Source organism: Uranotaenia lowii, chromosome 3, assembly GCF_029784155.1.
Source record: "Uranotaenia lowii strain MFRU-FL chromosome 3, ASM2978415v1, whole genome shotgun sequence".
Classification (NCBI taxonomy): domain Eukaryota; kingdom Metazoa; phylum Arthropoda; class Insecta; order Diptera; family Culicidae; genus Uranotaenia; species Uranotaenia lowii.
In genome coordinates, this window is record NC_073693.1 from 232,418,913 (window position 1) to 232,436,879 (window position 17,967).

Sequence of the window (17,967 nt, forward strand, 5' to 3'; positions counted from 1 at the left end):
TACGTAACATCATCGGTACAAGAAAATAACGCGACCGGTGCTGATGGTGCTGATTCGTTTTGCGTCCATTGGGCATTAACCTCCCAGCGCAACCGAATTGTGTATGTCTGGAACGTTTTCACGTCCCTCCCTATCGCATCACAAAACCAAGAAGGATGGAAATAAATACCGGCCAACACCAGGCAGCCAGAGAACCGGATATTGCGCGCGTGAAGCAAAAGCAACAAAAAAAAATCCTTCAATTCAATCCACCGGCAAACAACCACCGGTCAAGCTGCCCGGATTTAGCAGCTGTGCGTGTGTATGTAAGGCAGGCAGTATAAGTAAAACACAGTTCTAAATAAACTTCTCATTCAATAGGTTTCCCGTTTTCTTCACTCCCGTTCCCTTTCCCGTTTCCAGCACAAGACAAAGGACTACTTGTGGCCAAACGCCAGGAAGCCACCGTTGTGCGTTTTTTGTGATTGATCGGTGGCAGAAAGCCTATGACAATGTCCCTCGTATATCTCTTGTACACTGGTTAAGATGTCGGACTGGCAAGACGATATAGTTGGTGATGTGAGTTCGACTCTCCCTACGACGCAGTGGTTTTTTTCTTGTTTCTGGGATGAATTATCCAATAGGAAGGAAATCCCATAAAATGTTTTTCTTGTTTCGCTTGAATGTAGTGGTCAATGGTCATGCATCATTTTGGTTGGGAGCTCGAGTCCTTGTGCCAGTAGTGCTTTTTCAAACACACCATCTTCGGCATAGAGCACATTTCAGCACATTATCGGCACAGAGATTTGCTAAATAGGCATTGGATTTTTGCAACCTCTTGTATGGGTGTATCGGTGCCGTGTTCATTTACTCTAGCACAAATATCTGCCAAGCTAACTCAACGATTGGATTTCGGACATAGAATGTTTTGCAATACTTGACATTGTTTGTAATCTTTACGGGTTGAATGCTGTCTGTAAGTACGAAGTTTTGCCTACAGCTAACAGCCACCCACTTTCGAAGGAGCACTGCCTTTTTTGCAGTGATTAAAAACGAATTACCACCAGTGCAGCGAACACCATGCACTGATAAGGTTGTTCTTCGGGTGTTCTATCGGCGAATGAAAATAGTGCGAAAATATTCTGGCACAGACAGTTCGCCCTTAATCGCGTCGGCAAAATGTGGTTCACTATTTTGATAGTGCTTCTCATTATTCCGTTCTTGAGCATTTCAGTAGAAAGTGTACGGAATATTTTTCTGTATTTTAGAATAAAACGAAGCCTACCGAAGTCAAGAACAATCCCGTGGCTTCCAATAGTGGGTAGTTATGCTCTCTACAAAGAAGATATATCGGCCACTGGAATACTAACCGCTTTTCATCGGTTAGTAAAGAAATACGGGGATAATTTCCTGTTGCAGGGTTTAATGAATGAGCCAATGGTTTACGTAAACACTCCGGATGTGGCAGAACAAGTGCTATCGACTCCTGGCAATTATAAGGCAAAAGTATACGACTTCATTGCTCCTCTGAGTCAAAACGGAATTCTCACTACGTATGGGACCAAGTTCGTAGAGAAACGCAAGATGGTAGCCAGAGCGTTTAGCTACAGGATGTTGAAAATTTTCTGTGGAGTTTTTGGAAATCAGTTCATTCATCTGCAAGAGAAAATTCAGAGTAAAATAGGAAAGGGAGATTTCGATGTGCACAATGCTATTTGGTGGTTTTCCCTGGATGTGATAGCAGAGACGGCTATGGGAGTGAAGCTGGGCTGCCAAAAAGATAACTCACTGCCGTACGCGAAAGCCCTTGAAGAGTAAATTTTTTTCTTTATTATTATAAATATCTAGATATCTTATCGAAAATTGTTTTGCCTTTAAATTTTAGATTACTACACATAATTTCACGCAGATTGCATAATCCATTGAACCAATACGAGAGCCTTTTTAGGTTACGAAGAATGTATCGACGTCAGAATATTGCGTCCAAATACGTTCATGACTTTGCTGATGTCGTTATAAAGAAACGAAAGCAGACGTTACTAGCTTCCAAGCCAGATGGGTACGAAAACGACGATCAGTGCAAAACTTTGCTCGATCATTTATTGATAGCCAAAGAGTGTGGTAAGTTCCTATCGGATGAAGAGCTCCGCGACGAAGTAAATACATTTATTTTCGGAGGCCATGATACGACTGCAAGCACCGCAGCTTTTGCTGTCTACGAACTATCTCAAAATGCTGATATTCAACAGAGGGTCTACGAGGAGCTGATAGCGGTGTTTGGTCAAAATCTTGAGAAAATTCCTTTGAACGTTAGCAATCTTTCAAAGCTGAAGTACATGGATATGGTGATCAAAGAAACACTCAGATTATACACCACAGTACCGTTGATTGGTCGAAAGGCAACAGGAGATTTGATTATCGATCAACGGGCCATTCCCAAGGGAACATCGGTAATGATTATGGTACAAACGATGCATCATGATCCCAGACTTTATCCGGAGCCGAAACGATTTGATCCGGATCGTTTTACCGATGAGGCCATTTCGCGAAGGCATCCTTTCAGTTTCATACCTTTCGGAGCTGCTCCTCGACTTTGTGTTGGACAAAAGTATGCAATGGTTGAGCTGAAATTAGTACTGAGTATGCTTTTGAATAAATTTAAATTTTTTCCATGCAACCCAGAGAACCGTGTTCAGGTTAAGGTTAGTCTTACTTTGACTACCGAAACTGGAGTTAATGTGAAGGTTGAACCACGTTAGAATTATATTTTTAAATTTAATAAATTAGTCCGAAATATTTTTGTTTTTTTTATAAGATCAAACATATGTCTCAAGATTTGGTTGAGATTGAAAATGAGCTTGGAGATATTTATTTCTGTAAATTTGGTATGGAAAATATATGAAAAATCATAAGTCATAAATCAAAAGAAAATTTCTGTGACTTTGTTAGGATTCTTCTAGCTTTTCACCAAGCGTCAAATTATTTATAATTGAGAACCATAAAAAGCCCAACACTACTTACACTTAGGCCTAGACAATCGGCCGCATCGGACCCGACCGGTCACGATGATGCCGAAGATGTGGTGAAGAAGGACACTTCGCTAGAGTTTGCAAAAACCAACCGAAATGCATGCTGTGCAAACGGGCGGATGACAACGCTCACTAAACTGGTGGCTGGGACTGCCAGGCATACAAAAAGGCATAGGAAAGCCAGTAAAATTGGATGTAATCCAGCTAAACCTCAACCATAGCGAGGTCGCATAGCTTCTACTGGAGCAAACCGTAGCCACGGGACGTTTTCCTATCCAGGAGATAGTGGTAGATTCTCGGGACAGATTCGTGATTGCTAAAATAAACGGCATCTTTTTCTGCAGCTGCTACGCTCCACCAAGATGGACGATCGGGGAGTTCAACACAATGTTGGAAGAACTCACTCACGAACTGACAGGAAGAGCCCCTGCAGTGATAGGGGGAGACTTAAACGCTTGGGCGTTAACTGGGGTAGTACGTGCAACAACCCTAGGGGCACAGTCTGCTAGAGTCCTTCGCGAGACTGGGGGTTGAGCTGTGCAACACTGGATCTACCAGCACCTGTCGCAAGCATGGAATACCAGACAGAACGTCAGTGATAGATATCACCTTTGCGAGCCCATCATTAAAAATTGACATGAATTGGAGAGTGTGTGACGATTATACGCACAGCGATCACCAGGCGATACGTTACAGCGTAGGAGACCGAAATGCGGTGGCAGTAAGGCAACTGCCAGTCCATGAGTGGAGGTGGAAGACCAAAGTTTTTGATAAGGAAGTTTGCACCGAAGCTATTAACATGCAGGAAGCATCACAGGTCCATAATGCTGAGCAGCTGACGAAAATGATGATAGCGGTGTGCGACTTGACCATGCCTAGAAGGAATACACCCAAATGGTGACGACGACCAGCTTACTGGTGGACCTCAGAAATAGCTGAGCTTCGTACTAGCTGTCTAAAAGCCAGGCGAGGAGCTCAACGGACGAGAAACGAAGCCAATAGAGAAACGAGAGGTGCACTTAAGCGAGCTATTAAAACATGCAAAGAAAACTACTACATAGCGTTGTGCCAGAGTGTAGATGATAACACATGGGGCCAAGCCTATAAAGTTGCACTGGCGAGATTCGGTGGCCCAAGGTCGCCGACCGAAAAGTGTCCGGAAAAACTGAGAGGGGTCGTTGCATATCTTTTCCCGCAGCATGGCCCGACGCAGTGGCCACTTACCCCGTACGACGCGGGAGCCCACGACATCGAGCCAGTAACGAACGAGGAACTTGTGGCTATCGCTAAGAAACTTGCGATGAATAAGGCTCCTGGTCAGGATGGAATCCCAAATGCAGTGCTGAAGGTGGCGGAACTGATCATATCGGATACTTTCAGAGTGGTGCTACAAAAGTTTCTCGAAGAGGGATCTTTTCCCAATTCGTGGAAAACGGCGAAGTTGGTGCTACTACCGAAACCTGGGAAACCCCCTGGGCATCCATCATCATACAGACCCATTTGTCTGCTGGACACCCTTGGTAAGCTACTGGAGAGGATAATATTTAACAGACTTATGATCAACACAGAAGGCGAAAGTGGACTGTCGGACAGACAGTTCGGTTTTCGGAATGGGAGAACTACGATGGACGCCATCCGAATGGTGACAGAGTACGCGAAGCGCGTATATAAAAAGAAGCGGACAGGTGTTCGTCACTGCGCCATTTTGACAATCGACGTTTAGAATGCCTTCAACCATGCCAAAGCGCTTCACAGGATGCGTGTTCCCAATACCCTCTGCAGGATAATAGGAAGCTTCTTCGAAAATCGAGTCCTGACTTACGAAACCGAACCTGGGTTACGATCTACTGCCCTAACAGCGGGTGTTCCACAGGGTTCCATACTCGGACCTGTGCTTTGGAATGCCATGTATAATAAGGTGTTAATAGAGGTAGAGGTAGAGCGCAACAGATCCAAATTACGGAGCACACATCGGCTGATAGCCATGCGAGTTTCCTGTGCATACAGGACCATATCAGCAGATGCAGCTTTTGTCATAGTGGGCATGATTCCCGACATAACTCTGGCGGAGGATATGGAGTGTTATAAAGTTTTTTTTTCTATTGGGGAGAGAGTCCAAAATGTATAAGTGCATGAGCACAGCTTACTCCTTGAAGTAGTATCATAGGGAACCAAGGGGCACATCTGGCACACGAATCCCAAGGTGGTTTTAGTGGGACGAACCCACTCACGGCAGCAAACACCTGGCTGTTATGGTTTGAAGTCAAATTTCCATCTGGTTGCTAGGCCGAATTGGTTATAAGGCCGAAGGATGTTCGGCCGAATAGGACAATTGGCCGAATAGACGATAGGCCGAATGGTCGTGAGGAATGGTCGTTAGGCCAAATGGACGATAGGCCCAATGGACGATAGGCCGAATGGTTGTCAGGCCGAATGAATGCTTAGCAAAAAGGTTGTTAGGCCGAATGGCCATTAGGCCGAATTTATGCTAGGCTTATAAGACATATTAACACTTTCGTTTCGTGGTCGTTAGGCTTAACATGCAGAAAAGTGGAAAAGATTTCTTACTGAGCAACCATTCATTACGATCATTCAACCTTGTGACCATTCGTGCTAACAGCCATTCGGCTTTGCGATCTTTCGGCCTAACAGCATTCGGCTGAATAACCGTTGGCCGGATAACCCATTCGGGCTAGTGGTCTTTTATCTATTAGGCTTAACGTCCATCGGCCGAATGACCTTCGGCCGAATGGCTTTCGGCCGAATGACCTGTCGTAGCCTCAATCCAAAACCTCGTTTTAGAATCTCCCGGATGGAAAAACACGTCATTTTGGTTCTAAACTCGTTTAAAGACTGATTAAACCAACCGTCATCCAACTCCCACCAAATTTGTGCATCATCGATCTATAAATGTAGTAGTGATTCCTTTCCGCTTTTTTCCAAGCTCACCACTACAAACAATATACATTCCAACCAATCATAAATTGAACGTTGAGCTCCATTACAGTAGTATTTCATTGCCACAGTTCATTAAAACATTTATATGCCATCAAAGTATGCGACTTTTCGAACATACACACCTTTTGATGAAAAGGAATGTTAAGTCGGTTCATAGTTTTCATTTTCGTGCATCTATCTACCACATTAGCCTACTACTCTACTCCAGTTTTTTTTTTATTAACTTGTCAATCAAGAGAAATTTCTGGATTTTTAGATAAATCTTCCTTCTATAAAAAAAATCTTGTAAATGCATGTTTCTGAAGAACCTGTCATCGAATTTTATCGAATTTTATCGAGTACCAGGGTATAAAGTATTTAAAAAAATTTCGAGTCCTTGAATTTCCAAACAACAATGGTTTTCAAATATTTTCAACGTCTTCGTTATTTTTATTACCATTTCTTAATGCGAATGAGCATCGACTTACGACGAGAACTTCCCATTTTTCGTTTATTTACCATCATTCTGCCAATCCATTTCAAACTATCACACTGTTTTTGCCTTTTTTAGTACTGTCATCCTAAAATCTCTATTGTTTTTACCACACAATTTTCCTCCGTCTTTCATTATTTCATTTAATTTTTCACTGAATACTTCTTCACTATTACTTCTTCTTTTACGAAACTCTGCCACCCATATTCAATCATTGTCTTGTCATCATTTTTTTGCCTCTTATTCCATCTTCCTTATTTTTGAATTCATATCACTTTCTCATCATTTTTTCCCCATTCCTTTTACCTTTTCATTGTGCTCCCCATATTTTATTATAGTCTTGTCACCATTTTGTCATCATTTTTTTGCCTCTTACTCCATCTTACTTATTTTTGGAGTCATGCAACTTTCTCATCTATATTTTTTCATTTTTGTTACCATGATTCTGTCACTCAATTGCAAATTATCATATTATTTTTGTTTGTTTTTTTGCCACCCTAATAACATTTTCCACTGTCTACTATCAATGGCTTCATTTAAATTTTCTCACTAAGTACCGCTACTCTATTGTTTGTTCTTATCCTTCATTCTGCCACCTGGTCATGTTCATGTTTCCAGTATCTTGTCATCATTTTTTTGAGTTATGCCACTTTATCATTAATAATCTTTTTTCAACGTTAATATCTTTTGGCAAGAATTGTCTCACCCTAATATTTTAGTATTGGATACTCCACGCAACAGTTTTTTTCTTCTTTTGAATCCAGCCACCCACATTTTCAATACTTGTTGAATGTATTCGGTCACCAAGCATTTTCGTTTCTTTGGTCCTGCCACCCTATCAGCTTTTTCGGAGGCTCTACCACCTAACAATATCTTTTTTTTCACTGGTTACTGCCACCCTTTTATTAATTTTTTTGCTTGGATACTGCCATCCAACATTTTTCCTTTTAGGGTTCTGCCACCCTAACTTTTTTTTTATCTGGGTACTGCCTACCATCTTTTACTAATTTCATTCTTGGGTCCTGCCACCCATCTATTTTTTTTGTTCGGGTACTGCCACCCATAAATTTTTATTTTGCGTTTCTGGGTACTGCCACCCAACCATACATTTCAGCAACACGAACGGCATCAAATTATGCCACTTTATACTCACCCTGTTGTTAGTTTTGCAGTTTTTTTCCTTATTTGGATCACGTTGTTCTAGGGAGCATAAACCACGCCATTGTCGTAGCCTCAATCCAAAACCTCGTTTTAGAATCTCCCGGATGGAAAAACACGTCATTTTGGTTCTAAACTCGTTTAAAGACTGATTAAACCAACCCTCATCCAACCGTCATCTTATCTTAAATGTCAATTTCAAACAACAATCTCAGAATTTATGGTTATTTTACTACAACAGAAATGTTTGAATTTTTGAATAATTTAAGGAATCACAGACCGTAAAACTCTGCTGTATTTGATAAATGATTTAAAAAAAATGACCACTAGAATTCTTTGGTTTTAATTTAATCAAAAAAGCTACCATCTGAGTTGAAGTTTCATCTGAACTTGATGAATATCAAGTTTAAACACGCTGTCGCTTGGATAGTATTTTTGATTCATTTATTCAACAAGTTCCATCAACGAGTTTGTCTACCTTGAGCAAAAACTTGATTTAAAACTCGAGCGTTCTTAGAAACGGCACGGTAGTCTCTCACCCCAGACGTTCTTTTGCTTGGATCTACATTACCCCTTTCTGCGAATTGCCGATGAAATAGAGTTAGCAAAATGTGGCTGCTCACGAACTTTTAACAAATTTTCCAGGACCTAAAAATTAAACGAAAGTAGGACGATACCTACTTATTTTTCAGTGGAAAAATATTCACATAGACATAATTCAAGCTGGTTTGGCTGTTGCGATTACCAAATATAATAAAATCAATACTGAAGGAAACCCTACAGACAGTTCACGTACGTAGGTTGCAGTTTGTTTTGGTAAACCAAAACAGTGCACAATATTGCCTGCGCCGGCAGTACGTGCGAGATCGTGGCGGTATAATGTGGTTAATTTTTTTGGCTGTCATTTTCTCGGTTTTGTTCCTGAGTATTTTGATAGAAAGTATACGAAATGTTTTGCTGTATTTCAAGTTAAAACGAAGCCTTCCAAAGTCAAGATCCATTCCGTGGCTTCCGATAGTGGGTAGCTATGCTCTCTACAAAGAAGATCTTTCGTCAACTGGAATATTAACAACATTTGATCGATTGGTGATGAAATATGGAGACGGTTTCCTGCTACAGGGTTTGATGAATGAGCCATCCGTTTACGTTAGCACTCCTGATGTAGCTGAGCAAGTTCTCTCTACGCCTGGTAATCATAAAGCGAAACTGTACGACTTCATAGCTCCGCTGTGCAGTACTGGAATTCTTACTGCGTACGGTACTAGATTTGCGGAGAAACGCAAGATGGTGGCGCGTGCGTTCAGCTACAGGATGTTAGAAATCTTCTGCGGAGTTTTCAAAAGTCAATTTATTCATCTACGAGAGAAAATCCAGAGTAACATCGGAAAAGGAGATTTCGACGTGCACGATGCGATCTGGTGGTACGCCCTTGATGTGATCGCTGAAACGGCTATGGGAGTGAAGCTAGGCTGTCAAAAAGATCACTCTCTGCCATACGCGAAAGCCCTGGAAGAGTGAGATTTAAAAAAAAATACTTCAAAAACCGAATATTCAAATATGACACTTTCTTACAATTTCAGATTGATGCATATTTTCGCTCGCCGAATTTACAACCCATTGAATCAATACGAGCTCATATTCCGGCTACGAAAAATGTACCGACGTCAGAACGTTGTGGCCAAATACGTTCATGACTTCTCTGATGGCGTTATAAAGCAACGGAAGGAGAAGCTTTTAGATCTTATGAGAGATCAACCCGCTGGTGATGATCACTGCAAAACTTTGCTTGATCATTTACTGACAGCCAAAGAGCGTGGTCAGTATTTGACGGATAAGGAAATTCGTGACGAAGTAAATACATTTATGCTCGGCGGCCATGATACGACTGCCAGCACTGCCAGTTTTGCTGTCTATGAGTTATCTCAGAATGCCGACATTCAACAGAGGGTTTATGACGAGCTGATGGAGGTGTTCGGTCACGATCTCAAAAAACTTCCTTTGAACGTTAGCAACCTCCTTAAACTGAAGTATATGGATATGGTGATCAAAGAAACACTTAGGATGTACACCGCAATACCCTTGATCGGTCGAAAGGCAACAGGAGATTTGATGATTGATCAGCTAGTCATTCCCAAGGGAACATCGGTAATGGTTATGGTACAAACGATGCATCTTGACCCCAGACTTTTTCCGGAGCCGAAACGATTTGACCCAGAACGCTTCACTGAAGAGGCCATCTCGAAAAGACATCCTTACAGCTATCTACCTTTCGGGGCTGCTCCGCGACTCTGCGTTGGACAAAAATACGCTATGGTTGAACTTAAGTTATTACTGACGTTGCTGTTGGCTAAGTTCAAGTTTTTACCATGTGATTCGGGAAACCGTGTTCAAGTTGAGGTTAGTCTTACTTTGACCACCAAAACTGGCGTTAATGTGAAGGTTGAATCTCGTTAGCAAATAGAATTGAATAAATTATCGAAGTATTCGACTGATATAAGTTGTTTTGTGTAGTGTGTAGTAAAGCATGGATCATCTTAAATCTGGATGCATTAAAACGAGTCCATCTCGGAGCTATGTAAACGAAAAAAAAATGTTTTGTACTCAAAAAGTAGATTTTTTAATTGCACTCATCATAGTTTGGACACCCTGTTCGCTGACCTCAGCGGCCATTTTGTTCCACCAGCTCTTCATCTCTGTTGCATCCCAAGTCGTCCTACCATTCTTCTTCATCTTCTGTTTGACAATTGCCCAATATGTTTCGATAGGATAGGGTGGAATTGAGGGCAGTCGGGTGGGTTGATGTCCGTTTCGACAAAATTCATCCCGTAGTCCCGATACCTCTTTGTTGTAGTGGCAGCTTGCCAAATATGACCAAATCTGGTCTGGTTTTCTCAGGCACGTACAACTTGGAGTCCATGGTCTTGTTTGTCACACAAAAACCGGCGTTTTTCGGACGCAGCTGCAAATACCTTGCCAGATCAAACACTTTCTTGCAAACTTATCGGCAAATACGAAATTGAACTTGCCGGGGACATCACCCCAACCAGTGCACAGCAAGGTTGCCGAAAAAAATCTGTGTTTTGGGAAAAAACAAATCTGACTTTCCGTGATTTTGCCCAAAAATTCTGTGACGGTTTTCTGTGATGCCTTTTCCATAAATTTCATTCAAAAGTCATGACAAATTGCGTCTTTTTTAAATTTTACTTAAGACAAATCAATTAACATAACCAATTTTGTCATATTTTTCCAATTCAAAGATAATTATCCAAAATTTATATAGTCATAAAAAATGGAATTTTGATAAAAAACGTCCAAAATTTTAAAATTCTGTGAAATCTGTGAATATTTCTAAAATTCTGTGTTCAGATGTAACACAGATTCTGTGATGGAAATTGGCTCAAAATTGTGTGAAATTATAGATTTTTCTAAGATTTCGGCAACCTTGGTGCTTAGTGGTCCGAAAGGGCTAAAAGTGGAACTTTTTTCCTAGCGCTTCTGTCTTTCATCACATCTCTTAAGTATCTTCAGAACATTTGCTGCTTCAAACATGTTGCATAGCTTGAAAGCATAAAAAATTAGTCACTTTTTCGTTTCAACAGATAGAGCTTTAGTTTATACTGCAAAGATGTAGAGTACGTGAAGATGAGAATTTACTTGAATAAAATGTTCTAAAAACATGTTAGGGCATCAAAATTACAGGTTTTGCACAAGATTTCAACATTCTACGTCGATTCCTAGCCAACTTATAGCAACTTTAAGTTTTATTGTTTCCCAACTTCACGTGCTTTTATTGTAAAAACGTGCAAGTGGATTTTTAAAACTATTTTAAATCACGTTGAAACTTGGACTAACTGCAACAAATTGGGGTTGCCTCATTTGTCTCCACGCGCTTATTTTTGAACACAACAAGCATACGGATATTTGATGTGTTTAGAGTGTTTCCACACAAAAATTGATATCCATACTGTTCATGCGAGGTGACAGGTGCGATGTCATTATTCCTGATGGTGACGGTGACAATCCAGATGCTGTTAATGGTGCCAGCGTGGCTCTGCTCTCAATTCGCATGACGAGCAGTGGTTCCTAATCGCCGGTAATTTACTTTTGCGTTACTACTGAAAAAGTTAATTTGATTTTCGCTGGATAAGAAGGAAATGAAGCTTATAAAATCAAATTCGTTAAATTTAGTAAATTGCTCTTTAATTTCTCTATTAATCAAAGCTATTAGCTGAATATTTTGTTTGAACTGCATAATTTTTAAATCGATTTTGTTACGATCAACTCTATTAGAATTTTGTTTTTTATTTTTAAGTTAAGTTCATTGCGTTTAAAATGCCGTTTATATCTATAAGTTTTGCTAGCATTCTCTTTTTGTTTTCCCTCTTTGGTATTAGTTTAAATGATTTTGGGTAATCTTCCCGTAAACGATATCTCTACAATAATACCTCAAGCCGTTCTTAATGCGGCTATGAGCAACGATTTGCTAAACGTATGCCACATTAATGTTCAAAGTATTTGTGCTCGCCAAATGACTAAATTTGAAGATCTGAAGCAGATTATAACACAAAGTAAAACTGACATCGTGTGCATGACCGAATCGTGGTTAGATGAGTCAGTTAGCAATTCGCTCATAACGTTGGATGGTTTTCATATACTTCGGAACGATCGTAATCGACATGAAGGAGGCATACTTGTATACATTAAGCGAGATCTAAACTTTAAAATGCTTTCTAAATCTTTCTATCCAAATGAAGCAGGAGTTAATGGTACCGAGTTCATAATTTTCGAGATAACTATAGGTACTGATAAGTTTTGTTCGGTGTATACTATAAACCTCCTCGAACTGACTGTGCTGAATTGATTATCAATCATTACGAATCTTTTGCTCTCAACTACGATCACTCTTTTCTTATTGGGGATTTCAATGCAGACTTTTTGAAAAATACTGCAACTATTCAACGGTTTCGTGACTCCTTACAATTATTATCTCTCGAATGTATTGGTTCGGAACCTACGTTTTTTCATATCAGTGGGTGTTCACAGCTTGATTTGTTATTGACTAACTCTCCAAACTCGGTTCACAAATTCAATCAGATATCTGTCCCTGGAATATCTGGACACGATATGATTTTCTTCACTCTAAAGTATTCGCGTGAAAATAATACAATGGGATACTGGTATCGGGATTACAAAAGTTATGACAGTGATAGCCTTAATATTGCTCTTCAAAACATGAATTTTAGAAGATTGTTGAGCATAAATAATCCTGATATTATCGTAAGTATTCTCAATAGAAATCTGATAGAAATTCACGAGACCTTTTTCCCCTTCAAGTTTCGAAAATTCAATAGTAAAACTTGGTTTAATAATGATATTAAAATTGCTATGACACATCGTGATATTGCGTACCGGACCTGGAAACGAAACAAAACCTCAGAAAACCATGTCTCATTCAAGCAATTAAGAAATAGAGTCAACACACTTATTCGTAAAGCCAAAATTCATTATGATAAACAGCGAATCGATTTTAATCTACCACCAAAAGCTCTTTGGAAAAATATCAAAAGTTTGGGTTTGTCTAAAAAATCCGTAGACGATCAACATAGTAGCTTCTCTCCAGATGAAATCAATAAATATTTTTCTTCTAATTTTATAAATTGTACCAACACCTTTATACCTCCAACTAGTTTGAATAGTTTCGGATTTAGATCAGTTCAAGAATATGAGATTATTAATTCAATCTTTTCTATAAAATCTAATGCCACTGGTCTCGACAATCTTCCGATAAAACTGATACAAATTGTTCTTCCCCAAATTTTGGCAGTTTTGAAGCACCTTTTTAACACAATTATTAAATCCTCGAAATTTCCTGATGAATGGAAACTTTCAAAAATTGTACCTATACCAAAAAAAGCAAAATCTTGCGCCATTTCTAATTTACGACCGGTTAGTGTTTTGTGTTCGCTATCGAAAGTTTTCGAAAAATTAATAAAAGAACAAATCTCAGAATACATAAATGACAATGATTTTCTGCACGAATTTCAATCTGGTTTTCGTAAAAATCACAGTACAGAGACAGCTCTGATTAAAGTGCACGATGATATAGCCAAATGTGTAGACAGAAAAGGAGTTGCAATATTACTTTTGATTGATTTTGCAAAGGCGTTCGATAGGGTATCACATGCTGGATTAGGTATATAACAAACTTATAAATCGTTTTTCGTTTGGTGCATCAGCTGCTAGTCTAATCAAATCGTATCTGATTCTAAGGAAGCAAGCCGTTCTCTTCGATGGTTCTATGTCGAACTTTGAGCATATTAAATCCGGTGTCCCACAAGGTTCCGTATTAGGACCTATTTTATTTTCTTTATTTATAAATGATTTACCTAACGTTTTGGAATATTGTACCCCACATCTTTTTGCTGACGATGTACAACTTTATTTTTGCAATTACGGTCAATATAACGCTTTTGAAGTTGCACATAAAATAAAAAATGATTTATGCAAACTTCATAGTTGGTCGTCTATGAATCGATTACCAATTAACTCTTCAAAAACTCAAGCTTTATTTATTTCTCGTCCTAAAAGTACGCTTGAACCTCCCGAATTATTCCTAAATAATGAAAAACTTAAGTTTTTAGACAGAATAAATAGTCTAGGTGTTATTTTTGATAATAACCTCAATTGGGCATGCACATCCGATATCAGTGCTCAAAAATATACGCATCATTGAAACTGCTAAATATTAACACAAGGCACTTAGATATACAATCAAAGATCAAACTATTTAAAACTTTCGTTCTCCCTCATTTTATGTATGGTGGATTTATCACTTCTAATGCTCAATTCAGTTTTATAGATCGACTTAAAGTTGCTTTGAATGCCTGCGTACGGTACGTGTTCAGACTTTCACGATTTTCTTCTTGGATGTGATTTCAAAAACTTTTTTGGCTATCGATCGTGTATGGTAATGCACAGCATAATTATTAGTAAAAAACCTTCTTATTTATACTCGATGCTTGTTCCATTACGAAGTTCACGTACTAATAGTTTCATAATACCAACTCATAATTCTTCTTACTATAGTAGTTCATTCATTGTAAGAGGTATCGTTTATTGGAACCAATTACCTTTGGAAATTAAAAATATTTTAAATAAAAAGGGATTCAGGGAGAGCTTGTTGGCAAATCTTAATAGCATAAGTAACTAAAAAAACGTAAACATAAAAATTAAATAGTTAATGAAAACGGTAGCCTTCAGAAACATTGTTAGTTAGTAAATTTATTATTCAAGTGAAATTACCATATTGTAGCGAGTTAGAAGATCCAAGATCTTATGTTACATGATTAAAAATAAATAAATGAAATGAAATGAAATACTACGCAGAACGAAAGCAGCAGGCGGATGAAAATAATTTTTGCATGGAAACATGGCTGCAATGATATAGGATTTGTCCATGTTTCGTGTGACCAAGATCTATTTGCTAAGTGCCAGTGAATCTCGTTTTTATGCTATTTTTCCTCAGATTAAAGCTTTTTTGTCTTGAGAGCAATGGGGATGAAAGCTCAAATCTGAGAAAAAAAGCTTAAATCTGAGAAAAAAAGCTTAAATCAGAAAGATGTGCTACACACGGATACTGCAGCATTGCATGGGCTTGAGTACGGAGCCAAATTAGTCAAATTCGAATATATTTGAATAGAAAAAATCACTTGACGTGCTCATTCATCCCCATGCATACCCGTCTTTCCATTTTACTTTTCTATTTCGGTCAACATCATCACCATTTCGTAAATTTCGTAAATTTTATAAATTTTGTAAATTTTGTAAATTTTGTAAATTTTGTAAATTTTGTAAATTTTGTAAATTTTGTAAATTTTGTAAATTTTGTAAATTTTGTAAATTTTGTAAATTTTGTAAATTTTGTAAATTTTGTAAATTTTGTAAATTTTGTAAATTTTGTAAATTTTGTAAATTTTGTAAATTTTGTAAATTTTGTAAATTTTGTAAATTTTGTAAATTTTGTAAATTTTGTAAATTTTGTAAATTTTGTAAATTTTGTAAATTTTGTAAATTTTGTAAATTTTGTAAATTTTGTAAATTTTGTAAATTTTGTAAATTTTGTAAATTTTGTAAATTTTGTAAATTTTGTAAGTTTAGTGAATTTTGTAAATTTTGTAAATTTGGTAAATTTTGTAAATTTTGTTAATATTGAAAATTGTGTAAATTTTGTAAATTTTGTATATTTTGTAAATTTGTATATTTTGTAAATTTTGTAAATTTTTTAAATTCTGTAAATTTTGTAAATTTTGTAAATTTTGTAAATTTTGTTAATTTAATAAATTTTGTAAATTTTGTAAATTTTGTAAATTTTGTAAATTTAGTAAATTTTGTAAATTTTGTAAATTTTGTAAATGTTGTGAATTTTGTAAATTTTGTAAATTTCGAAAATTTTGAAAATTTTGTAAATTTTGTAAATTTTGTAAATTTTGTAAATTTTGTAAATTTTGTAAATTTTGAAATTTTTTTAAATTTTGTAAATTTTGTAAATTTTTTAAATTTTGTAAATTTTGTAAATTTTGTAAATTTTGTTAATTTTGTAAATTTTGTAAATTTTGTAAATTTAGTAAATTTTGTAAATTTTGTAAATTTTGTAAATTTGTGAATTCTGTAAATTTTGTAAATTTTGTAAATTTTGTAAATTTTGTAAATTTTGTAAATTTTGTAAATTTTGTAAATTTTGTAAATTTTGTAAATTTGGTAAATTTTGTAAATTTTGTAAATTTTCTCAATTTTGTAAATTTTGTAAATTTTGTAAATTTTGTAAATTTTGTAAATTTAGTAAATTTTGTAAATTTTGTAAATTTTGTAAATTTTGTAAATTTTGTAAATTTTGTAAATTTTGTAAATTTTGTAAATTTTGTAAATTTTGTAAATTTTGTAAATTTTGTAAATTTTGTAAATTTTGTAAATTTTGTAAATTTTGTAAATTTTGTAAATTTTGTAAATTTTGTAAATTTTGTAAATTTTGTAAATTTTGTAAATTTTGTAAATTTTGTAAATTTTGTAAATTTTGTTAATTTTGTAAATTTTGTTAATTTTGTTAATTTTGTTAATTTTGTAAATTTTGTAAATTTTGTAAATTTTGTAAATTTTGTAAATTTTGTAAATTTTGTAAATTTTGTAAATTTTGTAAATTTTGTAAATTTTGTAAATTTTGTATATTTTGAAAATTTTGAAAATTTTGAAAATTTTGAAAATTTTGAAAATTTTGAAAATTTTGAAAATTTTGAAAATTTTGTAAATTTTGTAAATTGTGTAAGTTTTGTAAATTTTGAAAATTTTGTAAATTTTGTTAATTTTGTTAATTTTGTAAATTTTGTAAATTTATTAAATTTTGTGTATTTTGTCAATTTTGTAAATTTTGTTAATTATGTAAATTTTGTGAATTTTGTAAATTTTATAAATTTTGTAAATTTTGAAAATTTTGTAAATTTTTTAAATTTTGTAAATTTTGTAAATTTTGTAAATTTTGTAAATTTTGAAAATTTTGTAAATTTTGTAAATTTAGTAAATTTTGTATATTTTGTAAATTTTGTAAATTTTGTAAATTTTGTTAATTTTGTTTACTTTGTTAATTTGGTATATTTGGTAAATTTTGTAAATTTTGTAAATTTTGTAAATTTTGTAAATTTTGTAAATTTTGTAAATTTTGTAAATTTTGTAAATTTTGTAAATTTTGTAAATTTTGTAAATTTTGTAAATTTTGTGAATTTTGTAAATTTTTTTTAATTTTGTAAATTTTGTGAATTTTGTAAATTTTTAAATTTTAAATTTTGTAAATTTTGTAAATTTTTAAATTTTGTAAATTTGGTAAATTTGGTAAATTTTGTAAATTTTGTAAATTTTGTAAATTTTGTAAATTTTGTAAATTTGTAAATTTTGTAAATTTTTTAAATTTTGTGAATTTTGTAAATTTTGTAAATTTTGTAAATTTTGTAAATTTTGTAAATTTTGTAAATTTTGTAAATTTTGTAAATTTTGTAAATTTTGTAAATTTTGTAAATTTTGTAAATTTTGTAAATTTTGTAAATTTTGTAAATTTTGTAAATTTTAGAAATTTTGTAAATTTTTTGAATTTTTAAATTTTGTAAATTTTGTAAATTTGGTAAATTTTGTAAATTTTGAAAATTTTGTAAATTATGTAAATTTTTTGAATTTTGTAAATTTTGTAAATCTTGTAAATTTTGTAAATTTTGTAAATTTTGTAAATTTTGTAAATTTTGTAAATTTTGTAAATTGTGTAAATTTGGTTAATTTTGTAAATTTTGTAAATTTTATAAATTTTGTAAATTTGTAAATTTTGTAAATTTT

General features: G+C 35.2%; 3 protein-coding genes across 3 annotated transcripts in view; all 3 read left to right on the forward strand.

The window, feature by feature from the left end:
* The window catches only part of LOC129753166 (probable serine/threonine-protein kinase nek3), a 195,438-nt gene extending 194,974 nt beyond the window's left edge, over positions 1 to 464 (forward strand). The window contains exon 5 of the mRNA XM_055748962.1: positions 403 to 464. Within this exon, the coding sequence (XP_055604937.1) occupies positions 403 to 464 (62 nt within the window). The remainder of the gene's footprint in view (positions 1 to 402) is intronic.
* A 592-nt stretch (positions 465 to 1,056) lies between these two features.
* LOC129755712 (cytochrome P450 4d2-like) lies at positions 1,057 to 2,767 on the forward strand. Its single transcript, XM_055752328.1, has 2 exons — positions 1,057 to 1,793; positions 1,865 to 2,767. Exons 1-2 carry the CDS (start codon positions 1,159 to 1,161, stop codon positions 2,736 to 2,738), a joined length of 1,509 nt encoding a protein of 502 aa, XP_055608303.1. The 5' UTR covers positions 1,057 to 1,158; the 3' UTR covers positions 2,739 to 2,767.
* A 5,605-nt stretch (positions 2,768 to 8,372) lies between these two features.
* On the forward strand, positions 8,373 to 10,053 carry LOC129753167 (cytochrome P450 4d2-like). The gene is made up of 2 exons (XM_055748963.1): positions 8,373 to 9,110; positions 9,177 to 10,053. The coding sequence occupies exons 1-2, from the start codon at positions 8,476 to 8,478 to the stop codon at positions 10,048 to 10,050; spliced, it is 1,509 nt and encodes a 502-aa protein (XP_055604938.1). The 5' UTR covers positions 8,373 to 8,475; the 3' UTR covers positions 10,051 to 10,053.
* The last annotated feature ends 7,914 nt before the right edge of the window (positions 10,054 to 17,967 follow it).